This window comes from Phaethon aethereus, assembly GCF_964289735.1.
Source record: "Phaethon aethereus genome assembly, chromosome: 2".
Lineage (NCBI taxonomy): Eukaryota > Metazoa > Chordata > Aves > Phaethontiformes > Phaethontidae > Phaethon > Phaethon aethereus.
The window spans coordinates 149102970-149130875 of record NC_138582.1 but is presented as its reverse complement, the minus strand read 5'-3'; the positions used below and the strand labels follow the sequence as shown (position 1 = coordinate 149130875).

The 27906-nt window shown below is 38.6% G+C and overlaps 1 protein-coding gene across 1 annotated transcript in view; it reads right to left on the bottom strand.

Annotated features, from left to right (window-relative positions):
- Positions 1–27047, bottom strand: part of LOC309417138 (macrophage mannose receptor 1-like) — a gene marked incomplete at both ends in the record, with an annotated part of 37487 nt that extends 10440 nt beyond the window's left edge. Inside the window, 23 exons of the mRNA XM_082014584.1 lie at positions 247–337; positions 1601–1797; positions 2367–2481; positions 3534–3670; positions 5722–5822; positions 7437–7504; positions 8194–8369; positions 8489–8524; positions 9518–9662; positions 10875–10962; positions 11573–11700; positions 13109–13304; positions 15610–15762; positions 16071–16186; positions 16503–16616; positions 17278–17435; positions 19050–19232; positions 20074–20202; positions 20661–20778; positions 21681–21847; positions 23330–23503; positions 24692–25093; positions 26990–27047. Of these exons, the coding sequence (XP_081870710.1) occupies positions 247–337; positions 1601–1797; positions 2367–2481; positions 3534–3670; positions 5722–5822; positions 7437–7504; positions 8194–8369; positions 8489–8524; positions 9518–9662; positions 10875–10962; positions 11573–11700; positions 13109–13304; positions 15610–15762; positions 16071–16186; positions 16503–16616; positions 17278–17435; positions 19050–19232; positions 20074–20202; positions 20661–20778; positions 21681–21847; positions 23330–23503; positions 24692–25093; positions 26990–27047 (3250 nt within the window). The remainder of the gene's footprint in view (positions 1–246; positions 338–1600; positions 1798–2366; positions 2482–3533; positions 3671–5721; positions 5823–7436; positions 7505–8193; positions 8370–8488; positions 8525–9517; positions 9663–10874; positions 10963–11572; positions 11701–13108; positions 13305–15609; positions 15763–16070; positions 16187–16502; positions 16617–17277; positions 17436–19049; positions 19233–20073; positions 20203–20660; positions 20779–21680; positions 21848–23329; positions 23504–24691; positions 25094–26989) is intronic.
- Between the last annotated feature and the right edge of the window lie 859 nt (positions 27048–27906).

Sequence of the window (27906 nt, the reverse complement as noted above, 5' to 3'; positions counted from 1 at the left end):
CCACTTCTTATTCTCTAGTACTATTCATGATTTAGGTACAAAACCCCAGTTAAGGTAGTGGTTCCTCTCCAGCAATTTCTGTGGAACAAATTGTACTTTAAAAATAGTACAGCCTTAAGACTGGTGGAGCTCTGAAAGCCTGAGGGACTCTGAATGGGACTCGAAGCTGAAAGAAATCACATCAGTTTATATATTCAGCTTATCTGAGATACTTCTGTTTAGGACACTGTGTTAAACAGAACTCACGTGAATTCATCTGGCATATATAGCCTCTCTCGTTGTCACAGCTATCATCTCTCCATTTCCCATCTGACTTCACAATGAAGACACAATCTGTCTGTAGGAGAGGGGCAGATATGCAGCCATTACAAAAGGCAATCAGGAGGTGGTGGGCTGAAGCTCCTACACTCCTAGTGCAAGTCTGAGGGAGAGGAGAGGGAGAGGAGAGGGAGAGGAGAGGGAGAGGAGAGGGAGAGGAGAGGGAGAGGAGAGGGGCTCATTGAGCACCTGTGTAATTAGTTCAAATTTCCTAGGTTTCTGCACTGTTTATTAGTGACCCCCTAAATTTGAACTGGGCTTCCAGTGGTGGCAGGCAAGGTCTGAAAGAAAGGTCTATAAAAAATAATCTTTCCAGTTTAATTAAGAATCCTTTAGTGACTACAGAAATGACTAGGGTACCTATAATATGTCTTCTCAGTTCTGATTTACAATATGTAGAACTGCTTCAAAACATTTCCATCAATGAGAAAAACAACACAAGAACTATTATTAAAAGCACTACTCTGAATTTATCTTAACTGAAGCAGACTATCTTGCAGAAAGCAGGTACTCTTTACCAGTTGTTTGTGGTCATTTTCATGTTATCACTATCAGATATCTTTAGTAACAACCAAATTTTCCCTTTACTTCCTTATGTTTAATTGCTTCAAGATTTTCTTCATGGCTCCCCTGATTTCAAGACTGGTCATGACCATCTTTTCAGCATTTCATCTGAGTTTCTCTCTTACGCTGATTCAAACACATTTTAGTCAAAAGCAAGTTGATTGATGGTAGATGTGAAAAATCTCTGGTGCCTAGCTGCTTGTCGTGTCCTCAAAAACTACATGTTTACCTGCTTTTGAAAGGAGGTTTTCAGCAGAGAAATAGCCCTTTTATTGAAGATATCATTTTGTTCCATTAGAAACAAGTAAAGCAGTATGGGAACACAGTAGCCAGGAATGGGACATACAGATGGACAAATTAATGTTGCACCAACAACCTTAATTTTGGTTTATCATAACTTTTTTATGTTTGGTGTTGCAACTTTAATATTTATGGTAATGCAGTTGGGGGCAGGGGCTGATATAATATGTGCCTCTCTGGGCTTGTTTTACAGAACTGTTTTTTTGTAGCAGGTCAGATGGAAAGCACAAGGTCCCTCTTCTTCAGAACCTCTGCCAAACATTTCTGGTGATTTTGGAATCGTTATCAGGTGATTTGCTAAACCCCATTCTGCTTACAAAAGGGCTTGTTTTAGCGTCTTGTTATTGCTGCTGTAACTTCCCTTTTAGGAAAATCATCTAGCTGCCTAAGATATACAGGTTACTTAAATCTCCTGTACCTCCACCGTGATGTCTGTCAACCTTTCAAAGTCATAATAGTCAAAGTAGCTTTGTTTCTGTTCTGGCGCACCATTAACCCAGTTGGTGTAGGAAACAGTGCTTCCATCTGTCCAAAGAAATGTGGACTCTTCATTGATATCATTCATCCCAATCCAAACAGGAGTTGTGGCATCCTTTAATTGATAGAAGAGGAAAGCTGGAGGGAAAAAAATGTTTCTTGTTAAGGAAAGATCAACATGGCTTACCCAAAACAGGAAAAATGTGCAAAAGCCCAGAACTGGGGCCGTATTAAAAGGATAACATTTCCCCCCAGAGAGAACATCTGCCTTTGGCTGTTTAGATAAGCACCTGTAGAAACATATGTTACACAAGCATTAAGGTTGAAAAAATAGTCAGAAAGAAAGCTCTGGAGCAAATTAGGAAATATCCCCTTCCCCACTGTTTATGCACATGTAGTGTTCCAGCAAATAATTTTGCCAGTGAGACAGAAAATACATATATCTGTCAGTTTGAGAGATCTGTGCAACCACACTCAACACAGGCTGGAAGTTTCATGAAAACTGAAAGAACTAGAAACACATACTTTATTTCTTATATGCAATAATTTAGCTACTTTTTTCACATTTTGGAGTTAAAATGAAGCATAAACTGACCTGGTTAACAAGCAGTTTTCATCAGATAATCCCATAATCTACTTTGGAGAGTACAGCAGTTTCTCTAGTGAGAGATAATAGTTTTTTCTTTCAACAGAGCTTATATATGTACCTTGGACTTGTTCATTTGGTACGGTAGCGAGGTTTCCTCCCAAACCAATACAAGCATCTCGTGCAGCGTGCCACGTGAGCTTCCTTGTTATGTTGGAAGCAAGTATTTTGAAACACTGGGAAAAAAAAGCAAGCAATTCATTGAAACTAGCAAAGGTGGGTACTGTTGTATATGACTAATATCAATTAGATATAGGATGTACATTTTTCCAGAAAAAGAAATCGGGGCTAGAATAAGTGAGAGAGCTCAAGAGTGGCAAGTATGTATGTCTACCCATGTAAATACTTAGCCCCTCTCATTGCACAAAGTGTAATACAGGCGTCTAGTATCATCTGAACTGATTGTAATAATATCAAATACATAACCCCTCTTCACATTTTCATCTGCCTGCTTCCTGCAATAACAGAGGGATCATTTAAAGCCAAGAAAATGTGGCTTTGGGTGACACAGCTGCAGGGAATGACCTCTACTGTGCCTTGCTCTGCTTCCAAGGACTGTGGTTACAACTGTTCATCCCACCAAAGTGTATGAAGTATCCTTTGACACATTGACCTAACATTCTGAGGATGCAATACAAGTGCAGTGCATATAAAGTAGACAAAACAACCTTTGGCAAATGGAGCTTCAGCTCAGATTGGTACAAATTTTTCTGTTACAGCCATGAGGACATTCAGACCATGTCTGAGCGTAAAACTATACTCAAAACAATTGTGGTTTGGCATCATATTTCTGAACTCACATTTTGGGGACCATGTAGAAGCCAAAGGGATTGCTCAGGTACATTCTCTCTAAATCATTCCACCTGAAGGCTGTTTTTTTTCAAGATTCAACGTTACAAATTTCAGTTTCTAACATATATATGTGAAACAGGTCAGGAAAAGGAGGAGGAAGAGGAGGGGTTTTCTTAAACAGAATCAGTGTATTTTAAGCCTACGCAAACTATGTTCTCTGAAATTTATTCATCATACATCTATGTTTACTGTATTTCTCTGCAAAGATAAATGTCTACAGTCACCTCCAAAAAAGCACCGTCATCCAGCCAGTGTGTTCTGACTGGGTAATTACTCTCCAGATTTACTTTATAATCATAAAAAATGTATTTTTTTAAGTTCTTTTTTTCCAATTCCACTGCTCTACACAATTTACTGAAGACGCTTGTTGACATACCTTGTTGTTAAAGAAAAGCCAACTTTCTGGACATCCTCCAGGATGCAATGGAGAAGCAAACGTTGAATTAATAGAACTGTTATGTTTTTCACATACAATTTTATTGGAGGAGCCACAGTTTACATCATTCCACAAGCCTAAAAATAATTAGATTTAATAAGGAAGTCAAGATGTTATAATATTTGTAACAACAATTTATCACTTCTTATTTTGAGTTAGTAAGAGGCTAATCTCTACTGTTCAGACTAAAAGTGAATAGAAGAGCCATGCACTATATTTATACACTCCATTATTTTTTACAAATAGAAGATGTTTATGGACTTCAGCTACTCAGCACTGTTAGTTACTGGGCTACCGTGTAGCAACTGAAAAAAAGAATGGAAGACTGGGAAGAAAGGTCCAGTGACTCGGAAGAAATGCTCTAGTCATCAATTAATTTCATTCTATTTTCTCTGCCCTCCCCACCCCTCTCCAGCAAAGAGTCTTAGTAGAAGAATTACGGGAGAAAGAGCACTAGAAAAAAAATTAACTTTTTCTCTTTTTTAGCAGAACACAATGTTCTCTATTTTATATTTCAGGCTGCAGCTTGATCTGAAGGCAAAGTAACCATGGCAGTTTTGAATGAGCCAGTTGAAGCTCTAATAGTAGCACAACTCCAGTCCCTTGTGCTTAATTTGAACTGTCTGACCATTCTGCTCTTCATCCAGGGCTCCCCACAGTCTGCATACCTGTTTATGATTTATTTAAGCTGTGGCATCATCACACTGCAAGCAGCAGGGGAAATATACCAGCATGCAAATTTGAAAAGAAAATGGATCAGAAATGGATGAGATAGATGGCAAATACTGGATCAATCTAAGGGCACGATATAGTGGCCAAATATACATTAAGAAATACGTACCATCTCCTGGGCACCGACATCTCAAGTTACTATAATGTTATCTAGAGATTCAGTTTGCAGATTAAAATACCTCATTTCAGTTGTCAAGATATATATTAGGTTTCTAAGCTACTGTTATAGTCAATAGAGAGCTAGGGCAGGATTCATTTGTCGAAGCAGAGGTGCTTGGCACCGTTTGAGAGGCTATGCAAGGTACCTGCAGGGAGCTGACAGATATGGCACTGTTTCTGTGGGAAACTTGCAGTCAGGTGGGCTAACTCCAGGACATCTCAGGTGGCTACAGTCGCCTACAATGCAGGCAACTGAATACTGCGCTAGGGTAAACTGAGATGCTCTTCAGGCAGCACTGGCTGTGTGGGTGAGATCTCCGTTTGACCGCAATGAGACTTCAGAGGTCTAGCTCACATTAACTACATTTTGTTGTCAACTCAAGGGTAATGCTTCCCTTATGGTCCCAGTTCAGTTGCCCACATGTAAACCTCTAGCATCATCTGAGATAAGCTCAGAAATGCTGAGCCATCTATGCAGAGCCAGTAGATACAGCAAGGACCAGTGGGATAGCTGCCCCTTTCTGGATCAACAGATAAAGAAGGAGGGATGCATCTCAGTCAGACCAGATGCCTATGTTTAGAAAAGTGAATCTTGTTCTTGGTGTCTTCATATAAAGGCAGAATTTCAGATGGGTTTGCTGAGTGAATTCTTTATAAAACATAAATTGAGAGATTGATTTCCTTATACATATATTACTGAATTCCTATTAGCCTCAGCTAACTGACTGAAATACAACCAAGAGGAAAAAATAACTCTAGGATTTGCGAGATATTTACATTTAAGATTACTTATAAGCATGTAGACAGTCTTAGGTCATTAGATGTATTTGCCTCTCTCCTCTCCTCATTGGCTTGTACCTTCAACCTTGCTATTTCCTGTGGCTGTCATAAATGTTTTCTTGAGTTCACAGGAGCAAAGACAGATCCCACTCAACTTTTAACTCAGAGAAGTAGTGAAAAGCCCTGTAAAAACGTGCTATATCAATATTACAAATCCAGACAGAGAGATGTGCATTAAATTACACATGGTACTGAAATCTTCCCATTCTAAGGACATAGTCTCTTCCATGACTGGTGGTTACACCAGTTATTGCATCTTGTTGGCTTGTCACTGGAAAGGAACTGCAGAAAACAGCCATAAAAGGACTGTGTGACAGCTGACAGCAGAAGTTTGACAGCATCAGTTATAATCCAAGCAGAGGCAAGTAAAATCTAATAGTTTAGCCTTGTTACATACCTTGCTCTGACAACATTACCACACAATTTTCCTCATTATTTGCAGAGTTGGGTTCATTAGGAGCCCAGGCCACATAGGTTACTGGAGTCCCATCTACCCATCTTAAAGAAAAAATATACAAAGAATTATTGATTAATACACTTCAGCTGTGAGATCAGAATCCTAATCAACATCTCACAATTAAGAACTTCCATGAGCATTAATGGGAAATGGCTAAAACTGGAAGGACTGCTACAGATTTTCCTCTCCTTACCTGATTATTCTAATTTGAAGAAATTTATGTAATATATTACTGGTTGCAAAATAGAAAAAGGAAACACCAGGTGTATTTTCCATTGACAGGCAGGAGTGATCAGACATTATTTAATAACAAAAACTATTTTCAGTTAGCCACAACATGTAATACAGAGAAGAATATTAAAAGTTTTATTTATCTTAACTGATTTCATTTTGTCACCTATTTAATACTATGCTTCTCAATCTGAGCATTCCTGATGTTTTCATAGATGCAAACAAGGACAAAAATACTTTTCTGTGGATTTTTACCCTGAAGAGAAATATCTCCATAGGTTATTTTTATTAAGTCTTGTCTCTGGAAACTAATGGACATCCTGTCAGCTTTAAAACCACCCTTTCTGAAGTATCAGAATGGGCTTTTTTTCTTTATGCTTACATGCTTTTTACTTTAATACATTATTATTGGAGGAAGAAGAGGTTGTCACCTTAACATTTTAATCAATATTTCAGAATTTAGGTCACTCAGCCTAAAGTGGGAAACAAGTTCAACTCCCTCATCTCTCTCTTGCTTATGTGATACACTTGATCTAATCAAAGGAGGTGCTCACTGGACCCAAGCAATGCCCTATCTCCCTAATTTGTGTCCTAAAATCAGGAAGTTAGAATCATGCGTTGACTCAGTCACTACTAACTTATCTCTCCCCACTCCTCTTCTGCCTTTTCCAAGGATAGTGATTTACAGACACTCAACAGTGGCATTAAAATAGAAAGATTAAATTCAAATCTCCTCTAAATCTGTTGCAGGTCAAGGTTAGAAGCATGGTCTTTCACCTCCCAGATGTGAACTAACTAGCAGATGGGAAGGTAGGCAGTGTCAGTACCATGCTCTTCAGTATCTTTTACTTCAGTTTCCGAGTTTGTGTGGTGGTCTTTTTACCATACTTGTTAATTTTACTGCACTGTAAATTTCTGCTGACTTTTCTATTGGAACAGAGTTTGCAGAGGCTACCTTAAAAATCTCTGTCAGAAACAGCATTTGTATTCATTGTCCACATCTTCCTAATTCTGAAGGACATCTCTGAAGATATGATATATAGATAAAGAGCATAAGAAAGCTAATCTTTATGGTATGAAGCATATTTTAAGTGTGTGTGTGTTTATAGGTATAAAATCCAGCATAGGAAAGTATCACTCCAATTTATGGAGCACATCTTGAAAGAAACTTCAGAAAGTGTGTATGGAGAGCACAGCTGCCAAGCCTTTCTTTGGATAAGTGTTTACTCCAGAAAAAATGTTCTTTTCCTGTTTTTTGGGGGGCAAAACTATTGGATTTTAAAATATTCTAGGACGACTCCATTCTGCTTTGTACTCATTATATGGAACTGCCTTCGGTCCTTGAAAACAACACATTGAGTACTTCCAGCTGCATAAAATACTGTATTTCTACATGTTGAGTTGCACTGATAATCTTGTCTTACCTAAACTTTTTATCAAGGCTCACTTTTAGACCAATGAAGTATCCTCTTGACTGACTCCAGGATTCCTCCTGAAACAGAAACATATTATTTTAATTTAAAAAAATACATATAATTGAAGTAAAACAAGCAGAAATGGATGTGCCATTGATTAGGTTCACAGAGCAATCACTGGAGTCGACAGCAGTAAAGCATGGGCTTACAGTTCAGCACAGTGATGCGTTTACACACTCAGGTGTAAAAGCCAGGTTTGTATCTGGAGCATCAGAGGTGAGTCCTGCAACACTGGGGACCCTTAAGATGGGGTAGGAGAGAAGCAGGTCTTGAGTCAGAAACTGGTACATGACTTTCATTCTCCCTTCAGGACTGTAGCACTGTCTAACCATAGACTCACAGAATACTTTGGATTGGAAGGGACCTTTAAAGGTCATCTAGTCCAACCGCCCCGCAGCGAGCAGGGACACCTTAATGCAGACAAGTCTCCCTCTCACACCAGCAACTTCCCAAGCTGGCACAGCTGGCAGCATCCCACATCACTCTTCCCACTGGCCTGATTCACCACCTCAGCACAGCTGGTGCAGAGCAGGAGAGACCAAATCCCATGGGACCAAAGGGCATGTCTGAGGGCAATTTCATAGATCTCATCTCAGGAGGATTTCATTAGTGAAAATGCTGATGACTCTACTTCTGAGACAATTAAAATTTTGCAAGCAGATTGTCAAAAGCATTTCTACTTTAAGCTGTCTATAACGATTCTTACGTTTTCTTTCAGCACTCTCTGTAGGAACCTTCTCTCACTATTACTATTAACAACAGCAAGGTCTGCAGAATTCATCCTGCAAAACTCTTGGGCTTTTTCCATGGAGGAATGTTCTTTGCTGATGTAGTATAGCTTGTCTTCATATATAACCCATCCATCCACAGTGGTTTTATATGCTGGAAGATAAATAAGGTAGCCTTAAATTCTGTATCTGTAGAACACAAAAGCTCAGTTTAGAATAAAGATTTTGATAACAAATAATGCACAATATGAATAAATGTATGCAAAACCCTACCATACGTGTTGGTTGGTTCAGATTTTAATGGTACTCCTGCAAAACGAGAGAATAGAAGGCATGACACATCTCCATAGCATGTTTCATGTTGTAGCTTGTGACTGACTGCAAGGAGCAGAGTGAGGAACAGAGGAGGATTCTGCATTCCTTTGCCATTGACTAGAAAGCAGCTTAACCACACATTTCAGCTACACATTATGCAATACGCATGGTCATCTACCTAAAATTTTGTATCATAAGCTGTGCTTCACATCAGCAAAGTCAGACCTTCGGCCAGATCACATTTCTGTGCGACGTAAGGGAAAGTTACTCTTCCAGTCTGTAAGTCACAGTAGATTTATATGAAACACTTTAAACTTTGGTTCTACAGCCCCTTTACTGATCCATCAGTATACATTCCATAATCCTCCAGAGGGGTCTTCTTATCAAGAGGAAAAAAATTTCCACTAGATTTACTTTAGCTCTATCCAAAAATTCATAGTCCAAAATATTCATAAGCAAAAGGAAATATGACTATATATACCGATTGTGAGTTATTTCTGGTTCTGATAGAAAAAGAAATGCCACTGCTTTGAACTATTGCTTTTCCAAAAGCAGTTGAATCCTGAATATTGTTAAGGGAGAACTTGGAGCACCACTAAATCTTTAATGTACAAACACACTGTATTTGGTTTTTAAGTTATCTGTGTCAGTGTAAAAAACAGCAATGTAAGAAATACGTAACTCCTTACTTCCTACATTACAAAAATACAAGCAAAAACTTCTTAGTATTCCAAAGGTTTGCAATCTATGAATTGCAAACACATGGATTATTTATACATCCTAATTGACATGAAGAAATCAATTTATGTATTCTCATCATCCATCACTGAAAAATCCTGGCCTATATTATGTTACTTACTGTTCTTGACCTCCATTTGTGAAAAGTAGTTCTTCAAAATTTTGTGTCTTTCTCCAGCAACTTATATTAGAAAGCAACTACTTATAAAGTTATTTAAGCTGCTTGCTTAAAGAGAAGAATAAATCTACCTTTTTCTATTTGACAAACCCAGTCAAGCTGTACTTCACAGACCGAAAGAAACCATCGATTAGAGTAAGTCCCACCGTTGAGTACACCACAGAACTTGCGTCCTCCTGAATTTCTTGGACTATCATCCCAGTTTGTGTACCTAACCTGTAGAAGAAATCATCTCTGTTACTCGTTCCATCTATTGAAAGAGATGTTGTACTCTCCATTAGCAAACAGAAACAAACTGGTTTCATCTGAAAGATTCTGTCTCTCACTAAAAAGAGGTGCAAATATAGGGAAAGCAATAGGTACAAGAACTTTTACAGTGGTGCAATGATGTCAGTGATGACGAGATCAGGCTGTCTTGCCATGGAGGGCTTTTCCTCTTTGTGCCTCAAGCTCTAGACACAGCCAGAATACAAACAGGCAAATGGACTGTTTCCAATGAACTTCACCCAGCTATGAACTTCACCCCCATTCCACTCATGCTAATCATGTGCAGACAAGGTAGTTTTCACTTCATCAGCTGTGACCTGGTTCAAAATTACATCGTGCAACAGCTGTCCAGTGGCAGTGACCACATCGTGCATCCATTCAGCATTCCCTTCCCTGTGGTTAATGAGGATGGGAGTGTGGCTTTTGGGAGGGAAGTCATGTCCTGCAAACCTAGGGGAGTTACTGCTGAAGAAACTAACATCCAGATGGGAAGGAAGAACCATTTGATGTAACGCACTTGGGATTTTCAAAAAGTTCTTTATAAGATCACTTCCCAAAACTTTTACGGAAACTAATGTGTAACTGAATAAGAGGAAAGGTCCTTGCTTGGGTTAAAAACAGGCAATAGAGAGTAGGAGTAAAGGGAGAGTAATAAGCTGTGGAAGCCTGCAGGAACATTTCACACATCTGTGGATATTTATGTGGGCTCAAGAGATGATTAGATAAATTCACGGAAATAAAAAAGGCTACAGATCTCAGCTCTGAGACATCACTTGCTGGGGGATGCAGGAGTATACTGGGAAATATGCTTGCTGTTTGATTAGCTCTTCAGAACCTCCTGGCCACTGCCAGAGACAGGATACAAGATCCAGAATGACGCATTTGGGATGTCATGATATTATGTGTTCATATTATATTATTGGAAAAGAAAATATGTTGGAATGCTGTGCAGAAAGCTACAGATAACGATGAGATACAAATGATTACTATGTATTCAAATGTGTGGCCATGATTTTACTCATGATAATAAAGGTTAACAACCACGTAAATGTTTGCAGGATTAGTGTTTTCTTTGATAAGGATAACAGTAAAAACCCAAAAACTACATGTACAAACCCCCAAAAATCTTAAACAAATTTGATGAAAAATTAAAATACTCACTGGAGAGCCATCGCTCCAGGCAAATCCTTCATCTGGATTCAAGGAGAATATACCAAGCCAAACTCTTTGAAAACTACAGCGAGTGGCACTGCCAGAAATCACAAGGCAGAGCAGTGTGTAAAACATCAACACAAAAAACATCCAGAAACACATCATTAAACTTTCTAGAGCACATTGCAAAGTGCAGTGAAGTTGTAATAATTACCTTATTACATTTGGTGAAGGGCATACAGATGCCTATGTTCTTCATCGAAATATCTAACATTTCTATGTCTCAGTGGCAATGGCTTATTTATCAGACTTATTAGTACTATTGATCCTGTATTTCCTCTATGTTCTGTTTTCTTAGGAAAGGCCTTCACAGATTCAGAAAATTGTCTCAGCATTGTCTACTTAAAGAGTCAAAAGTAAATATATTGTTCAGGTTTTCTACCTTACTAAAAATACCCCCCAGCACACAATTTCATGTATTTCTAAATTATATCTAGTAATCATTATACTGTTGGGTTTTTTTGTTTTGTTTTGTTTTTTTCATTTCCTGGATATAAACAACAGTTTGTTTCATGAAACAGTTAAAAAATTTCAAAGTATCACAGGTTTTTTGGCTTTTGAGGAATCCATGTGTGTCAGAAATTATCTAAGAGCATTTGTAATAGGTCTCTTAAATCTGCGAAGATAAACATACAGCAGATACTCACTACATTGCTCTTATTAGTAATGGCATCTCTTCTTTACTGTTAATGGTGACCAGATCCCCTCCAATTTGTCTACAAAATTCTCGAGCTTCAAGCCATGATTTCTTTTTAATATTTGATCTGTAGAAACACTATGGAGAAATTACTTTAAAACATATTATATATCTTGTAATAAAATAAAATATCATAGTCTTGCTCACCGATAAATGAGGTTTCATGTAAGCTGAGTAAAAGTCCATAAGAGAAATAGCGTTAATCACCGCTGTTCATAAAATTTTTGCACTAGAGTTGTGTAGGTAGTTAACGTAGTGGTGACAAACAAAGGGAAGGAATTGCTAGAAGGGAATACAGTTCCCTTTAACTTGTTTTACCTGGAGGAGGGCCCAGGCCACCTTCCAGATGAAGGGAAGGGGGAGTGGTTGGGGTGGAGAGGCAAGGTGGCCTGGGAGGAGTCTGAAGATGCAGGCAAAAGAATGGCCTCATGCTGGTTTACAACTCTCACTGTATGTTTGCAATATGATGTCTAACATTGTGGCAGTTTAACAGAGAACAAGCACAAGTTGGACCAAAGCTAAAAATGATAATTTAGGCATAAAGGAGCCCAAGTAAATAGCATTCCATCTGAGTTTGAAAGTAATGGGGGGAAAAAAAAACCAAACCACCACATAATAAAAAGAGAAAGACTTATTAATTCAATAAAGTGGTAAGAAATATTAACATTTCACACTTATTCAGCACATTTTTATTCTGCATGATCCCAAATCGGTGTTTGCACATTACCCTCATTTCTTGTTCAAAGTCCTTTTGTGTGCCTGCTCAGGCATAGCCGAGTGTCCTTCAACTACGAGTTATCTGTAGCTTTGCATCAGAAACTCTCTAATAAGTGTCCTTCATAAACACTGGTTTAATTAACCTTTCATGTGACTTCTTATGCTTTATTTTGGGGGCTAACGCGCTTATCTCAGCAAGGTCCAGCCTTAGGCATTATGCTGCTTGTGGGTACGCTTCACTGTTTCTCTACTCTGTTCCCTGAACTCTCACACACCTCAGATAAATGTGGGATCTTTGCACAACCTAGTGACCACAGCTGATATAAGGGCCACACTAACAGCCAGGCTTTGCTGCTTCTGCTGTTTAATACAACATTTGGACATTATTCTCTCAATAATTTTGCAAATATTGTTGTTTCTACTTTCTTCTTTTTTCCTCTTTTTTTTTTTTAATGTATTTCTAGGGAGTTGATATTTATATTCCATTTTCTGCTCCAATTCATTCAACCTCTGGGGCACAAACGTCCTCATTTTCTTTCCTGTGTCCTTCTCCCTCCCCTTGTGTCCAGTCCCTTCAACTTCGTCTTTCTTCCTTAGTTGCTCCCCTCTTATGGATAATTCTCTGAGATGTTTGGGTTGGGATTTTTTGCTATATTACAATCTCGGATATTGCAAAATGAAGATGTCACTTCCTTTTTCTTTCTACCCACTCCCCCACCCCCTGCCCCAACTGAACAGTTCAAAGACTTTTAACTATTTAGGCACTTACTTTAAAACAGGAACTACTATGGTGGTTTGATACCCAACCTTCAGGGCATGTGGGAACCAGAGCAGTAGTTGGAATAGGTGAAGCTGTTGCAGTCCTTGCCCACTGCTTACAGATATATTTTTGCTTTGTCTCACAGTCAAGAACATCCCATAATCCAGCTGCAGTCCCAGTTCTCATGGCTACACATCCAGCATTACTTCCTTTACGAGAAAAAAAAAATGCATTGGATATTTTATAAGGTCTAAACTGTTTAATTCTTACTTATTGTTTAATACTTAAAATCTTTGAGCAGCAGTCATTCACTTCTTGCCACACAATAACACTTGAACAACAGACTTACATTTTAGGTGTTTTTCACACAGGCAAAGAGTAGTACTTTCTGTTCAAGGAGGTTATGATCAGTTTGGTATCCTGCTTTTTTTTATTTTGAATGTCCTGCATAATTAATGTTACAGGTAGAAAGTAAGGGGGTTTTTGTTTTTTGTTTTTTGTTTTTTTTTTTTTTTTTTTACAGTGAAAAACTGTGTTTTCAAGTGAGGACCTCATTCCTACTTACATTAAGCCTGTTTTATACCAGGTAGCATAACCTCAGTCACTAGTGATTTTCAAATAGATGGAAACAAAACCCTCAGTGCATACATAGGGCAGGCATTGCAAACCTCAACAGAGACGTGATAAAGCTTATCCCGTTTGCTGTAATTTTAATATATTCTCTCAGAAGGGGCCAGAGGTGCATACATTGTGCAAGATGCAGTCAAATGCACACAGTGGGCTTATACAATGGCTTCTATGTGTTCTTATTTCATTTCCTAAATATTCTTAATATTTTATTTGCTTTTTGATTCCTGTTGAGCAGACACCTGATGTTTTAATGGACTTGTCTGCTGTGGTGCCAAGAAATGAAATGGTCAGCTATAAATCCATCATTTTATGTCAATTCAAGACCCATGTTTGTTCGTATGAGCATCACTTTGCCTGCATCAGAGTTCACCTGCCATCTTACTGATCATGCTCAGTCACTTATTCTCCTGAGATCATCTCACGTTTTCTCACAGGCACATCTTCGCTATCAGAAATAATTCACTACCATCATCAAATCTCGTCACCTTACCAATTCACCTTTTCAAGATTGTCTGTAAATATGTTGAACATCATGGGCTTTGGCACAGATCATTATGGGACTCTGTTGGTGAACACTCTTCCACAATAAAAAATAACCCCCAGAACAAAATTTTTATTCATGTAAGAGCTTTTCCTGTGTCAGGTCAGATTAGCAGAAAGGCTTTTGGTAATTGAGATAGACCACACTAACTAGATTTCCCTTATTTGTATGCTTTTGGCTCCTCTGGGGCACTCCAGGATATCTGTGAGCATGACGTCCCTTTACACAAGCGATTTCATATATCTTGCCCACTATATCTTCTTTATTCTATTCTTTATTACAGACTCATCTAATTTACCAGTGACTCATTGGTCTGTATTTCCCCACATCTCCCTGGAATGTGCCAAAATGTTGGCAACAAATTTGCCTTTTTTCACCCCTTAGCTGTCAAGGCAATTTGAGCAGGTAGTTACACATAAAAACGAAGAGTTCACCTTTACAGCTCTTGGATGTTTTTGCAGCTTTGCTTAGTCCTGACTTGCTATTCTTCAGGTTATCTATTTGTTCCATAATCTATTCTCTTGGTATTTCTCTTCAGAGATAGACTCTTCAATCATACCCTCATAAAAAAAACTTTCCACCACAGAAAGCCTGTTTTCTTCCTTAGTGAACACAGATACAAGGAAACTAATTTTTCTTCACTGTTCTAGACTGATGTCCAAGTGCTCCCTTTATACTCTGATCATCTACTGGCACCATAGACTCTCTGGCAAGCTTTCTTCTCGTGGCATTTACAGAAGTTTTATTAATCTAGTCTTTTGCACTTTTTAATTGTTTTTATTTTATTTTACATTTTATAACCTCACTGATGGTTTTTGAAAAAATTTTTCAGACAAATGATCACTAAAAGGGATGTAGTAGATCTTGGGGAGGGCCGATTCCCTCGTGGTATTTTGAAATCTTGTTTTCTGTGCTTCTGCACAGTATGATCCCATGGATGCAGTTTTCTTAGCATCACAAGTAAAAAAAAAGTAATGGTATAATCATTTTTTATACTGTGATTTCATAATTCTAACTTAAAATCCTTGTTACACTTGCTCTGTTTCAAGTTTTTCTCCCAGGCTAACTTTACCACTAAAAGGATGAATGTGGAATTGTCTCTGGAGCTGCCTGTAACTCCTGTTTATCTCTTTGTGAAGATGAACTAAAAAGTTAGTCTTATGGGTAAATAGACCAGATGTCCTACTATAAAACTGCAGTTCAAATTGTTCCCTTTAAAATTAAAAGGTGGGGTTTGAGAACTGCCAGTTCATTTAAAATACACTGAAAGCTTAAAACATGAAATTCAGAGGATGTTGCCAATGCAAACCCAAACAGGGACCATGACCTCAGAGAGCACCTACCAGGCATTGCTGCATTCCAGTGTGTGAAGGAGATGGCTTCACCATTGGCCCACCTGAAAGTGCCTTTGTCCTCCAGGTCAGAGAGACCAAGCCAGAGAAACTTCTCAGGCCTCAGCCCGACAAGGCTAGTCAGATAGGCTTGTTCATACCTGTAAAGGGGATCATAAAGACACAAGTGAAAACAAAGTCATTTATCCAACTCCTACTTCGCTAATCTGATGACGAATCCTATTCTCCTTTTCCTTGCTTCAGGCTAAGGGAGAGGACCTTACGATTGGATTCAGACTCTCTATAAATCAACAAAAAAGAGCAAGACCTTTTGGTCGTTCAACTAGAAACCTCATCTATAAGTTAGATACTTTGCTGTTTGATGTTGTGTTAGAATTGTAGTTCCAGAAATATTTTAGATCATACAACCTTTACCTATTTAAAAGCCAAGAAAAAGTCATGATCATACCTACTTTCAACTGTGGCTAAGTAACCTTCTTCTTCTTCACAAGTGTTGTTTGCTTCTGAAAATGTCGCTGGAACATGTCCAATGAAATAGCAGTACATCCCATATCTTTTCCAGCCCTATAACATGATTTTAGGATTTCTGTATAACTTTTAAATAATTGTGATATCATGTATTAAGTGAGCTATACCATTTCAAAATTAAACACATTAATCATTAATATTATGAATTAGAAACCTTTTGCAGTGAAATTACAGATTCCTTCTAAGCGGTTTCTGTAAATGGCTTTCTAAAGTTTGAAGTAACTGAGAGAGAGAGAAACTTCATAATAAAGAAAAAAAATCTATACATAAATAATATAAATAATTCGATATGATTCTCAGACAAGGTACTTATTTGATCTGGGAGACTGATGTTCCATTCTTATGTACTTACTTTTTTGCAACCTGCATCAGTAATTTCCTTTTCTCCGGTTATTTGTGATATAGGTTTTCTTTTACAAATATAGCCAGCTTTCTTCTCACAGACATAGTCTGCCCAATAGCCATACTGTGGCAGGGAAAAGAATGAAATAACAATGAGATTAAGATGAATAATCTAAAGAAAATGAATAATGTCTGTCTTTGTAATGAAAACTATTCATTTTCTTTCTCATTTTGAAACTTTTTTTTTTTCCCTTATCCAATTCCACTAGTTGATAACAAAAATAAATCTGCTCACATTCAGTGAAATAGTAGACTGGGCTATAGTAGTACAGCTGCGGCTGGTAGCGATAAGAAGGGATGAGGGTGCCGGGAGCTGGTCCCTGACCTGGTCCCTGGGGCTCTGCACAGGCAGCTGTGCCACGCAGGGGTGGGCAAATGAGCCGGCACAAGGGAGGCAGCAGGGACCCCCCCACGCCACCATTACCACCAGAGGAAAAGGAGCAGGAGAATGTACTCAAACTACATTCAGAGACCTATTTTACAGCCCTAATGTAGTTTCATTGGTGACTTTCAGATGAACTTAAAGAGAAAATTTCATCAGTGATGCAGTAGTGCTTTCATTTTATTTTTTCCTCTTTTTTTAATGAAAGGTCATATTTAATCTCATCCTTTGTCACCACATCCCTTTTTCTGGCCCTAACCAGTTGCTGAAATAACAGGGCACATTACTCTTACCAAGAAGTTCGATTCAGTATAAAAGTAAAATATGTGTTGAATAATGTTACCTGGCCCTTGATCAGTACACAATCTTCTGGCCTGTTGTTTGTGGTGGATGGCTCTCCCAGGTGCCATTTTGTGTATGTCACGGGCGTACCATCACTCCATTCAAAATACATTTGAACCTTATGATCATTCAGCCCAATCCACAGCTCGTCTGTTGGCTCTGAAACATGGAAACACAGAACTAGAAAAGACCTCTTATGCTACTGCATCCTTTTCACAGCACCCTCAAGCTCTAGAACATATAATCCCTTTCATAAATGTATGGACCTCAAAATTATTTAGTGTGTTGCATGATCATTTTATAAGTTAGTATTTTTGGATGGATATTAGAATAAAGACGGTACGCTTTGGAAAATTAGGCTGTAATGAAATCCTTGCACTGGATCAAAAAATTTTGCTTCTCTTCCTCATAGCATTGGGAGAATAAATTACCAGCCTAATGTTAATACATTACGGTGGTATGATAGAACTGTGTGAATAGTTACTTTTTAGGTTCTGCTGCATTGGTCAGATTTTAAAATACTGTTTCTATGTAACTGGAAGTGTGAGTGCTTTAAGTTTCTTCCAACAAAACGAAAAAAGCAGAGAAACCCCCTAAGACCACTCCCCCAGCCCTAGGTGAATTGTTTAGGCAATAAGTAAAATCAGAGTTTTGACAACACCCAAAACTCAGCAGGGGAAGGCTGTCAGCAGCCAGATCAAATTTTGAGGCTGACACTGCTCTAAGCCAAGGCTGGACCATATGACCTCTGGGGTTCCTTCTGGCCTAAACCAGTGTATGATCCTATGGTCTTAGGCATTAATGAAAGGAAAGCAAGGAAAATTAAAGGTAAATGTAGGCAGCATTAACAAAAATGAGAAAGAAAGAGGTACTGAAGGATATTCACAATTTCTTTGGTACTCACTAAACTGGAGTATGAGACCAGAATCAAAGTATAAGAAACCAAAAATGTCTCCTTGCATGGCTGGACACTAAGCAGACAAATTACTCTTTCTGAAGAAAGGATTTTTTCTGTCTTGAACACCTTTTACTTTTTCAATATCTAATTAAGGCTTTTACTACTTCTAAGCATGAAAAAAACCACAACAAATAGTTAACAGGGTCAAAAAGTAGTAACACTTCTACAGACTCCTCACATTTCTGCCAGGGATGTTAAAAAGGCCACGGCAAGACTGTGCTGACATGTTATGACCTGACTGAACCAATGACGTTTTTTAGGCAGCCCAGGCAATTCCACAGCTTGCTGCCTGGAAACCACCTTGGTTAGCTCTGCTGATCTTTTCCATCTGGCAGTGTAGCAAGCTAAACTTTCCTTTAGTAAGTTTCTTCCATCACTTCTGGAGAGACCTGTGAACTTGCTGATATGGGTGCTGGTTGACCACAAGTTGCAGAGAATGACTTAGAGCCACACTGTAAGTTCCCCAAACACACAGAAAGCAGTACAAACATGCTGTTTTTCCATAAAAAGCACTCTTTCAAAGTGGAAGTTATATTTCATAACCCTTTCACTAAGAAAGCTTTGCACCAGGATGGCCAATGTCCTCCTTACCTTCATGCAAAGCACAAGTCAAGAGAGTTGGGTAAGCACAGAAGGCAGCATCCATTTTGAAGGAGAAAGGAAAGCACTGCGCTAGCCTAACCCCACTGGACCTCTGGCTCCTTGTATGTCTTTGTCTGCAACGTGTCATGTCAATACAATTGCTACATCTCAATTCAGCGAGACGATGCTTCTTACGTGCAGGCGAAGGCAAACGCCCCCCTGGAAACACTCACTGTACCCAAGGCGAGACACCATAAAGCTGTGCTCCTCGAGGCTTTGGATGCTAGCCAGGTGACTCCCTTCCTTCTGACAAGACGTCAAAGCTTCTTCCCATCTTTTGGTCTCCCTAAAGATCTTGTAGCAGTGATCCATATACGGTATCCATCCATCTGGGCAAATAACAGGCCCAATGTCACCTAGGAAAAAATATCAGTGTTTTAGGGGAGTTCAAATGCCATGCAAGGGTCATGACACTAAAAAAATATTTTCACTTATTGCATGTAAATGCTCTAAACAAAGAACTTTCTTTGGAAATTCTCATTATAAGGAAATGATGGACACAAAACATAGTAAACATAAATATGTTTCTAAATCTGGCATTTTTTAGCTTGGAAAAGGAAATAATATTTGTACTAATAAGATTTAATACAAATTCTAGGGTTCTTCTATAGTTAAATGAATGCAACAAATCCAGCAATATATTATTTTAACAGTTTCTATATTACTTATTTCTCAGATAAGAGAAATCATCTGCACCTAACATAGAATGCTTATGAATTTTTAGAAGATTAAGTATATTGATAGAGTAAAAGTCATCTAGACAGGTTTACAACTAGATGTATAGATAGGGAAACACCAACAGGGAAATATTTATACACTTAAAATCTTTTATCTTTGCAATGTGTCCATCTTTCTTCCTTTTGCTTATTTTTACTAACGTTCCTCTTCTGAAAAAATAATTTTTGGTTTGTTCTCCCTTTTCATGCTCAGTAGTGTGTGTATTCAAAGGGAAGACCTGACTACCCAAACACAGACAAGACAGGACAAGTTGGGTGTTCTTTACTTTTAACTGTTTCATTCTGCATGTTGTGGGACTGAGTATCAGTCTAGAAAGGGTGCAACGTTTGTAAAAAGCAAGCCAGATAAACAAGAAATAGTTTCTATTTCTAATAAACTTTTGCTCATCTTTGTCAATGTGAATGCCAAGCAAATCAGATAACAGCTTCTACTTTTAAGTATCAACATATATCATCATACCTGAGGGAACCAAGGTAAAGTTCCTTTTCTTACAAACGTAACCAAGTTTCCGATCACATTCCCAATTTTGCCATTTAGCTTTTGTTTCAGGATTCAAAACCGCACAGAGTTTTCCAGGTTCCTTTGAGAAAGGTACAGAGAAAAAATGTGAACTTTTCTGAAAGGCAAATAGAGCTCTAAGCTTTAAAACGCACATGAGCAATGACTCCTGGCTGAAGTGAAGGCCCCAAAGATCATGTCTTTCCCAGCTTTGGCAAGGGTAGGTCTTGAAGTAGGTCTTTGGGAACATCTGTATGAAATGTAGTATCATTTAAGCAGATATGAACGTGTAACCCTCTCATAGTTTTGTTGCTAGAGACAAGAAACGGAACACCATATATTTTGGGGAAAAACAGTATTGCTTTTGGAGCTAAAATATTTTTGCAATACATAGACACTTGTGGCTTACATTCCTATAGAAAAAACTTTTCTAAAGCTAAAGCAAGAAAATACATATCTCATGGCATATCTATCTGATAATAGAATTCAAAGCAGTATTTGAGGTATGTATATTTTTTCTTTGGAAATACAGAATCAAAGAAAGTCACAGCTACCTGGAGCCCAGTTTAAGTACTGGAAAGGGCTGCCTCCAATCCACTCCCATCCACTCCTCAAGTCCAGTCTGTTGAGTCCAATCCACAGTGCAGAATCTGTACCTTCTGTTAACTGTAAGTAACCAAAAGAACATAAATTATTTTATAAATCACTTTTTTATTAGCAATAGTCACTGAGTGTCTCTATGAAAACTTAGAATTCTTAAATATCTAACTACAAATATCTTTAGATATTGAGATACTTGATAAAGTGAAATATGCCAAAGCTTTGCTTACTGTAAAAAGCAAACAAAGTAAACCCTCTCTCATTCTACCACCTGATGCAAAATAAGCACAGATGACATGACACAGAGTATATCCAAAATGAAAGCATTTCTGTAGAATAGGCTAAATTCTGTACAACATTGGATTTATTTAAGTAGAAATATTGGTACAGTGTAAGTATAAACAATAATAATAAAGCTCTTAGTAGTTAAATTCATCATTAAAAATAACAAGAGAGAGTTTCTTCCATACCTTTCCTCCAGCAATATCTGGGCTGGTAGATCCACGATTTGGCGTCTATGAATAACTGATATTTTTTCAGTTTGTCAAATGAATTAAAAAAACAGATGTCAAATTGCATTTGACATATAACATGTCTTTATTTTGGCACAAAGATATCTCTTTTGTCTTATTTTCAATTTGTTTTGAAAGCTTCTTTTGACCAAACATGAAACATTCATTTACTTCGCAGAATTTTTTTTGCTCTCAAAAAAAAAAAAAATCAACAAAGTCTTAGTATAACGTTTTAAAATAGAAAGTCAAACTGTTACACTTGCAGGGTGCTGGAACACTTTGAATTCTGTTTAAGCTTGGCAGTGATTTTGATATGAATTTGCAAATTCTGAAAGATATTGTTTACTTACTCATGCATATTTACATCCATGGACGTTAGCCAAAACCATACTAGATAGTCCTTAACTGTGATGATGGACTGAACAGATCCTGAATGTGAGTCTGGGTTTGCTTTACTTCCTTACCTTTAAGGTATGTTTGTTCATGAATGTCTGTGATACTCAGTAATTCTGCATTTTGCTGCTGACAGCTCTTCCTGGCTTGGTGCCACGTGAGAGCCGATTCAGAGTTTATTTGGTAGTGGACATTTGTTAACAGATCTGTAGTCCAGGTGGTGTCTTTATCTGCGGAGAAAATAGTTATTTTGGGGTGATAGCACCTCACCCCCAGAAAAATGAGTTGCAGGTTCTTGTTATGCATGGCGTTCTCATTAAATGTCACCTGTGCTCTTCTTTCAAGAGCACTGAAAATATTACAAGCGTGATGGGGAAGGATGAAGTTAAGACCTCTAAACTGACAGGTAGAGCTGGCAAATATTACTTCCTGTTCCATGAAGATATATAATTCAGGAATTACTACAAGGGAAGTGATTGCACAGAAAAACCTATTGCATGGAGTGCGGTGGCAGAAATCCTAGGTGAAATCTATAAAAAGATATGCAGCATCTCCTTCTCTTTCTGGACAGCAGTTCCAGCTGTGAGAACCAACTCTAGACCTGGATTTAACATTAAAACAGCTCTTATCAAAGTCCCCACCCTTGCAAAGCACTTCTGGATGAGCCTGTCACACAGCTTCCAAGCCCGGGCACTGCAAGGGTGCGGAGCTGCATTGTGCTCCTCTTCGATTTCCTTTGCGTCTTTGGTCTGTTGAAGACCTATACCTGCTCAATCAAGCGCAATATAACGTTGAATCTGATATTTTATCATCCCCAGAAGTCAGTATGAAGTTGAATTAAAAAAAAAAAAAAAAGAAAAGAAATGAGAGCTGGGACTGGCTTTCAAAAGCTTTGCAAATTATTCATTGCCCCTATGTCACATGCCTTTTGGGCTTGGTGTCCTAGATATTTTTGTAGGGACCCGGAAAGCATATTTGACTATGGATTTGAACCACACCAAAAGCACATTTTGACTCAACAGGAGTAAAGGGGTGTTTTAATAATAAAAGACATAATGTTGAACAGGAAAACTGGGAAGGAATATAGGGGAAACCTGAGAAGTGTCAGGAGGAGTCTTCAACGCCTTGAACGCAAAGCTCCCCTGTCAAGAACAAGACCATAAAGGGAGAGGGAGGGGGAAGCCACCGCAGAAATGGAGACAGTTTTCAGAAAGAGACTGAAGCTGTAGAGAAATGCCAGGGATGGGAGATAGTTGTCAGAAGGGATGGGAAGTCTGCTTCCCAGGCAATATGAATAGGGCTTAATAGCATGGATAAAAGGACACATTAACTTCATCACTAATCTTCCTACAGCACTCATTTTTGTGCCCACATCCATCGCAATGGGGGTCCTCAGAGAAGGGTTGTACAACGGTGACAGCACACATCCTGGCTGGGAAACGGTGAGGAGCTCAAAATTATCGTGCCGTTCAGCAACAACCCCACAATTAGTGGGAACTGCATGCTGTTCTACTCTTCAATCACACTTTTCTCCACATCTTTATGCAACACGCTATTTCCTTGCATAGAGAGCTGCAGGAGGTGGCGATACATCATATACTAAAACACATCATTGTAAACTATGAGTTATTATTAAGAGACTCGTATTCTGCTAGTGCTGGTTTGCCAGCACCACCACACTCAGGGGAACTGTGTAGGAACAGGTATCTTACCTTTTGATGGGCAAAATCCATATCGCTGGTCCGTGTCATAGTCTGCAGTAGTTGCACACCAGAGCCAGCCGTCTGGCCGGCCAGCGTCGGTGCACTCGGCGTACCATTGCTTATTGTACATGAAAGGGAATACACAGGGTGCCCCAAAAGCATTTCCTAGCAGTGTAAAGGTCTCTGAGAAGACAAAATGATAAAGATAGCATAGAAAATAATAAACTAATGTAAACTGTGAAAAATGTGAAGCCTATGCTAATGGCTGAATTGCATCTCAAAGTGCTTTCCATGTTACCTTTCCCGTAACCATGACAAAATCCATTTCAACCCTTTTCACACTTAAGCTGCTGGCATATGTTTTAGAGCAGTGCTATTCTGATATAAAGTTATATTTCATAGATGAGGTCTATGAAATACAGTAGTCTAGTCTACAACTAGATTTTTGTTCTGACCAAGATGCTTTTACAAACTTAATAAGACTGCAGAGCTCTACCCTAAGATACTATTATTTTAAACAATGTTAAGATTTATATAAAATGTGCAAGAGGAGGAACTAATATTTAGAAGTCCCACTTCCTGGAAAAAGTAAACATCAGGTTAGACAATCCATCTCTGTTTTTATTCCAGTGACCATTTAAGTATTTCACATACAGCGGAGCAGCTCCCACATGCAAAGCTCAGAGTTTAGTACTTCAAATATCCTGTGAGGTGGTTTTCAGAACATTCGTTGTGGATGTGGGAAAGCCATTCAGAACAATCAGACTTCAGCTAATCCAAGGCATAATTGCACTGGTAATTATAATTATTCCATAAGCATCCTCATCTGCTGAGTCACAAAAACCACACTTCCTCTGCCTGCACTGGTACTTCCAGCCCTTTCTCAGCTCACCCACCTTGTGCATCTTTCTTGAGGATGTAATTTCATTTCCATGCTCCTGTATAAGAAACTTATCAGTGTTTATAGTCTCTATGAACAATGTAGTGACACAGTATGGTGAAAAATAGTGACTTCAGAGAATATTTATATATAGTATAAGTAAGTGTGTATATACTAATATATAATATGTATTTAGAGATTAGAGAGAGAGCATATGTAGTATTTATAATACTTGAAGTACTAACATGCTATAATACATATACTAAAATGTGTACATTATGGAATATATAAATATATATTATATGTAAACAATACATACCATAATACTTGGCCATAAATATGACATTGAATTCAAGTGTAACTGCCTCGGTACACTGATTTTCTAAAACTCTGGTGGTCACTGAATGAATCAGAATAGTCAGAGCCAAAGATCCAGAATACTCTAATACAAAGAAATTAGTGCAAAGGATCAAAGAATCAATTTTCTGTACCTTCATATCCCCAGGAACATAAAACATCCATGGGCTCATAGATCTTCCACTTAGTTTTTGCACTCAGCCCCTTTTTTAACAAAACATTATCATGTTCTTCATTGCCAGGGCTGAAAAATAAATCTTCTCCCTGGATTGCGAGGAGGCTTTCATTTCTGCATTCCCACCACTGGAGCTCACTCGTTTGATTACATGGATAGAGGGTGATCACAGCCTGATCCTCCCTCGATGGCACCCCCAGGCATAGGTTCAGTCTCACACTCATAAGCTGATGATCAGTGATCCACCTGAATTTTTGTAACTCGTGGTCTTGATGGCAAGTGGCAGTTCTAACCGACGGCGCGATAGACGCCTGAAGGCAGAGCTTGTCGACTTTATTATATATTAAAAAAGTTTCAATGTCTGTAAAACAAAGCATTAGATAGTAAATGGTTAATATATAGATAGTGGATATGTGACATGGCTCTGCTTCCCTTTCACATGAACAAAGAGTCATTGCATTCATATCAGATTAAGACATGATGTTTTTGAACAGAGTCCAGTGCAACATCAATTCTACTGATTAAAAAGCAATAAGGTAGACAACAGAATATGTGTTTCGCTATTATATGTCGCCATACCGTGGTTTAGTGGCAGTCAGCAGCAGCAGAGCAGAGCACAGCTTCTTAGATTGATTTTACATCAAGCACGTGAATTCCCTCAACCACGCTGCTACTGCCATTACCCTGTTTCCGTCTATCCTCAGATGCATGGCCTTGTAGACCTGTGACCTCTACAAACTTTCCTCACCCTGCCAGATCTTACAGGCCTCTTGGTGAGGTCACAGCAGTCTTTGCTGAGCCCTTCGTCTCCCCACTCCTGAATCCACATTTCCTTTCCTTTTCACTGTATAAACATAGGTGAACAGCTCTGGGCCTCACAGGGCGTACTCTGGGCTCATTGGCCTTGCTGATCTACACCACCTGCAGTATCTACTATGAGCCTTTGCAATGTAAAACCAGGAATGACATCTGGAAACCAATCACAGTCTGAGAAAGTAGCAAGAACTGGGTAGTAGTGGCAACTGACCACCATTTGGCAATGTGGAAAGGCTGGTGGAAGTTAGAAGGTCCACCTGCACCAGAAATTGGGTCCCTAGCTCTCCAGGTAGTTCTCTGATCATGTCTGCAGTGTTGACTCCAACATAAAGTAGAAGTAGCCGAGCTAATTTCAGTCCTGCAGTGAGTTTATCAGTAGCAGTAGTGAATCATGCCTATCAATTTGCTCTGCTGCTTTGCAGTGTACTTTGTGACCCACCTGGTTCTATTTCCCTCCGAAGCTTGTCTGATTCGTAACCAATGTTGGTCCCTGATATATCTTTTGATCACTGTGTGTCATATTTAATTAAAATATACTTTAAAAGATAAAGAAGTTTCATTAAAAAGCTTGCAAAAAATTGAAATATATTTAGATTGTAATATACAGTACACTGAAAATAGTTATTCTGGCCTGCAGTGATACCTTGGGCAACTAAAAAAATGCCACATACTCTGAGGCAATCTGTAAGAGTTTTACTCAGGAGTTACAGAGCTAAAATGATTTAACCTTAAACATTCAGGCCTCCAGAAGCCATCCATTTAACACCTACAATAGAAGTGCAGCTAAAGGGGTGGCTGTAATATTGTCACTGCAATTCTACAATAACTTTCTTAAATTTAATCCAACTTTATTTCACAAAAATTTTACTTCATCCACTTTATCAGTGCCAGTGAATTCAGTGAGTCTGCTCAAAACAGTGAGTGAAAATGATCCTTTTTATAAACACTAAGTCCCTCTGGATTGCACAGTCATCATCTGTGAACATCTTAATGTCTTACAAATAATTCCACATTTCACCACTCCTGACATTTTTCCTGCCTGTTTTTGCTAACCATTACCCAGACACCAACAGCTCAAAAATCAGAACACAGATGTAAAGATTATTTAAAAGGAAAAAAAAAAAAAAAAGACATTTAAACATATCTCATGATTTTCTTAGGTCTGATCTTCTGGGGTTATTGAAACGGTAGTGCAACTATATATGAATAAAGTCATTAAGAATAAGAATTCAGTCTTTGCTTCCTTCTCCATCCATTTCTTCTTTTCTGTTAGATCCTGCCCTCTCTTCCCATTAAAAGGGTCCCCATATATATATATATGTCCCAAACTAATAATGTACATATAGGTACTGCCACAGAACCGTAAGTCACCCAGAAATGCCAGAGGACATGGAAGCGCTTTCACAGACACCTTTACAGGAGGCAAGCCGGAGGCACTTACCCGCCAGCTGCAAAGCACTGTGAACAAGGGAAAGAACAAGCAAGAACCTGGAGAACATAACTGTAAATGCAGTTTTCTTTTCTTCCCTTCACCAAAAGCTGGATGATGAGAGTTGCTGGCAATAAAGTCCTGCCGAAGAGAGGACAGTGACCGGTCCTCCTCAGTTTCAAAGGCTGGATAGTTGGGTAGAAATCTGAGTGCTAAAAAAGGAAATATTCTGTCACATGCCACATTTCAAAAAAAACCAAGACCACACAGCACAAATTTTGCCTTCAAAAAAGAATGACTTCTCACTGAGGGCAAACCGTGCTGTCTTGGGAAAGCAGGTTGTACACAGAAGGTTTTGTCTCAACACTTTCCTGCTGTATCTCCTGAAGAGATACCTGTGGAGCTCATGGGATCAAATCAACAGTGAAATACCAAAGACATAAATTCAGCCTCAGCTTTTAAGTCTTACACCTTAATTACACGGTGAAAAAATACCACCAGGAAAACATGTCAGTCTCATATTTTCATGTGTGAGACGAGACAGGATTGAATTTTAGAGGATCTAAGTGAAATTCCCTCTGCAGGACATTATAAAAGTTTCTTCCCTTCTAAATGAGATTGCTATTGTCCCACTGACCTTCATTTCTGCATAAATGCAACTAGGAGACCAGCACCCAAAGCTACCTGAAAAATGGCTCATTTTAAAAGCAATCCCTGTTTTTCTTGTGAATTAGGTCAGTCTTGTCAGACAGTCATACCAACAGGCACCCACAATTTCAGGAAATGCCACGTATCTCTTCTTACCCAGTCACAGAGCAAGCACTCAGGAGTTTGGTTTCCAAAGGTATAAGTGGAAACCTGAAAGAAACACCACTCCTCTCCCGATCGCTATAGACTGTCCCTATAACTGCATAGAGGCCTGACTTTAT